Source organism: Mastomys coucha, unplaced genomic scaffold (assembly GCF_008632895.1).
Source record: "Mastomys coucha isolate ucsf_1 unplaced genomic scaffold, UCSF_Mcou_1 pScaffold1, whole genome shotgun sequence".
NCBI lineage: Eukaryota > Metazoa > Chordata > Mammalia > Rodentia > Muridae > Mastomys > Mastomys coucha.
The window spans coordinates 69,204,319-69,205,156 of record NW_022196891.1 but is presented as its reverse complement, the minus strand read 5'-3'; the positions used below and the strand labels follow the sequence as shown (position 1 = coordinate 69,205,156).

Sequence of the window (838 nt, the reverse complement as noted above, 5' to 3'; positions counted from 1 at the left end):
GTGGTTGTAACTCAATTCCCAGAGGGAGAACACTACCTGCTCACCAAGACAACAATTTCATTACCCAATGTCTTGGGCAGTCTTTTGTCCTTCATGTTGGTTTTCCCTGTCTAAGGGAAGGAAATATGAAGACATGTTAGCCAAAAGGTGCAGCTAGGGAATTCCAGTACAAGGAAAGTCAGGAAGATGGCACAGAGTAATGTCTTAGATTTCTCCTGTACTTGGGGACATTGAGGTACAAAGGCCATTTCTTTTCATGAGTCCTTCGCTTCTGCTCAGAAACCTCATTTGGGAGCCACAAGGTATTTCTTACCCTGGAAGAGATAAGTAAAAAGGAATAAGGGTGTTTGAAATTGGTTTTGATAAGGTGTTTGAAATTGGTTTTGATTGTTAGACATCAAGCAACATCCAGGATGCAGTATTTGTTTCTAGTTCAGCCTGAGCACTTTCTGTTTCCCAGTTCCATTCTCATCTCCTCACAAGTCAAATGACTGCTGTGGATTAGTCAGTACTAGTATTCCACATAATGCAATACTTAGGATGCTGTGAATAACTTTCCCTTGGCTCAAGGAGACTTGGGCTTTTAATTAAATACTGATGGATAGGATACAGCAGGTAGGTAGAACACATGAGAAAAGAAAGATTAAAAGGCCACACAAGATTTATTTTCTCCAAAAGTTGCACTGAGGAATAAAATGGTCATGGGCTCTTCCTTACCGGACAGCATCTGGAAAAGAGATTCTTTCTCAGCGAGAGTGCAGAAGACAAACCCTAAGTGTGGTGGCCCTGCTGTGTTCTTGAAAGAACTCAAATCCGAAACCAGAGACTTAGCTCGCTG

The 838-nt window shown here is 41.8% G+C and overlaps 1 protein-coding gene across 2 annotated transcripts in view; it reads right to left on the bottom strand.

The window, feature by feature from the left end:
• Nucleotides 1-6: 6 nt before the first annotated feature.
• Nucleotides 7-838, bottom strand: part of LOC116103566 (SLAM family member 5-like) — a 94,291-nt gene continuing 93,459 nt past the window's right edge. For both annotated transcript variants that reach the window (XM_031389729.1, XM_031389739.1), the window contains one exon: nt 7-314. In XM_031389729.1, the coding sequence (XP_031245589.1) occupies nt 310-314 (5 nt within the window). In that variant the 3' untranslated portion in view covers nt 7-309. The remainder of the gene's footprint in view (nt 315-838) is intronic.